Source organism: Vigna umbellata, chromosome 1 (genome assembly GCF_029865625.1).
Source record: "Vigna umbellata cultivar VRB3 chromosome 1, Vumbellata_1.0, whole genome shotgun sequence".
NCBI lineage: Eukaryota > Viridiplantae > Streptophyta > Magnoliopsida > Fabales > Fabaceae > Vigna > Vigna umbellata.
Genome location: NC_142165.1, coordinates 97,719,613 through 97,721,738, shown reverse-complemented (window position 1 = coordinate 97,721,738; position 2,126 = coordinate 97,719,613). Strand labels below are relative to the sequence as shown.

The window sequence follows — 2,126 nt, the reverse complement described above, 5'->3', positions numbered from 1 at the left end:
TACTACCCTTTTGCCTATATAAATGCTAGCATGTAGAGTGAGCAAATCACTAACACTCTAGCATTTGGAGACACAATTTCTGCTGCAATGGCATTACGGGAGCTTGTACTGCTGGGGATATTGCTACTGGTTTGTGTTGCCAAGGTGCACAAATTAACATTACCAATGTCTTTCAGATATTCAGATCTTCAAATCAACTTCTTTTTGTTCACGATTAGGTAAAAAAGATTAGGTAAAAAAGATGAGACTGACCACTTTCTTCTTTCTTTTATTGTTGTTTTGCAATACACAGGTTTCATCTGATGTTAACACAGAAAAAGAAGAACTTCGCTTTCCTGATGACCCTGTATGTTTTATTTTCTTGAAAAATATCAGTCAAAATATATTTCTTTATTATTTTATATTTTTTGTGCTCGATGTAACCATATACTTATAAAATCCTTACTGGAACTCCACTCAGCTTACAGTGAGAGACGGGAACAGAAGGCTAATGCAAGACATAGGTAAGCATGACAGAAAGCAATTGTTAATTAGGTTGTTGAGCTTCCAGTTCTAAGCATGGAGCACTCATTTCCAAGTTTCGTTCTCATAATTGTATAATAAATAGTTACTAAGTAGACAAAACAAAAGCAAAAGTTGTTAGTGTAGTCTTAAATGGCACGAGTGAATAAACCTAATTTGTTTGGGTTTGTATACACAGATTGTGGAGGGAAGTGCAAAACAAGGTGCGGTGCCCATTCAAGGCCAAATTTGTGCCACAGAGCATGTGGCACGTGCTGTGTGAGATGCAAGTGTGTTCCACCTGGTACTTCAGGTAATAGGGAGCTCTGTGGGACTTGCTACACTGACATGACCACCCATGGCAACAAGACCAAGTGTCCTTAGACCTTAGCTTCACTCCAATCTAGTTCACTGCAAATATGTGTTCTGCTTTAGTACAAATATCATCTGTAGACCTTTGTATTTCAAGACATCCCAGTCTTACGATGTCTTCTTGTTTTTACCTTTTCTAATAATGTTATGCTACTTTTCTTTAACCTAGTACACACCACAACTCTTCTTAATTCTTCATCGATCCTTATCATAATCGATAAATATCATATAACCCCTCCATTTCGTGGCTGAGCTCCTAAATATAAAATGTTAGGTTTATATTTATTAGCTTATTTTAAATAAACATAAATAAATTGGATTTTCTTTTTTTTATCGTTATATTTTAATAGTCGTGAAAGTTAAATTCATCCTCTTTCTCATCATCTCTTTCAAATTTATCAGATTAATTTTATATCTCTTAAAATTCATTCAGATTTATTAAATTAATTTTGCAACTCTTAAATCTTAATATGAGAGTTGAATCCAATTACTTTCTCATCAGTTTTTACAATTTTATCACCAGGTTATCTTATAAATCTAATAAATTGGAGTGTTTTAAGTTATGATATTATGAATTAATCGGATATTAATTTGTTGATGAATAATAATTAGTAAGACTTTTAAAAACACGCTGTTATATTTTTTTTCTTTTGGAATCGACTGCTTTTGTTATATTAAAGTTCAAATGACAATATTTTTCTTATTCGAAATATAATTAATCCTAATAAAGAAATATATTTTAAATTGTACGAAGTATAATTATTATTAATGAAGCAATATAATTTAGATTGTGTAATTTAAAAATATTTTAAATTGTGTAATTTGTAATGTGTTTTCAAATTTGAAATTACAGTATAGATTTTAAAAATATCTTTATGGGTGTTCTGAGGGCGTAGGAAGAAAAAAGAGAGATACAGTAAGAAGCAGCCTTTGGAATATGCTTCGGGCTATATGAAACCTTATTTTTAAGGACGATAGAAACAACCTTGGGCTATCTTCTTTGATTTAAGTCAGCCCACTTGTTGGATCATCCATCTTTTGTGTTGAGTGTTAAATATTGGACCTACAAAAAGCAAATTAGCTATAAAATTCTACCTTTAAAGGTGAGAAATGGATCTGTTCTCAATTGGATTGATTTGGCTCTTTCAGTCTAGCTTAGGTTTTTTTTTTATTAATTTCAATGAAATTAATTTAATAAATTGGTTGATATGAAATTATATAAGTAATATAATAACCTAGAAAATAGAGTACTA

The 2,126-nt window shown here is 31.1% G+C and overlaps 1 protein-coding gene across 1 annotated transcript; it reads left to right on the top strand.

The window, feature by feature from the left end:
• Positions 1-1,044, top strand: LOC124828264 (snakin-2-like). The gene is made up of 4 exons (XM_088115282.1): positions 1-144; positions 293-346; positions 461-503; positions 701-1,044. The coding sequence occupies exons 1-4, from the start codon at positions 88-90 to the stop codon at positions 883-885; spliced, it is 339 nt and encodes a 112-aa protein (XP_087971408.1). The 5' UTR covers positions 1-87; the 3' UTR covers positions 886-1,044.
• Positions 1,045-2,126: the final 1,082 nt, after the last annotated feature.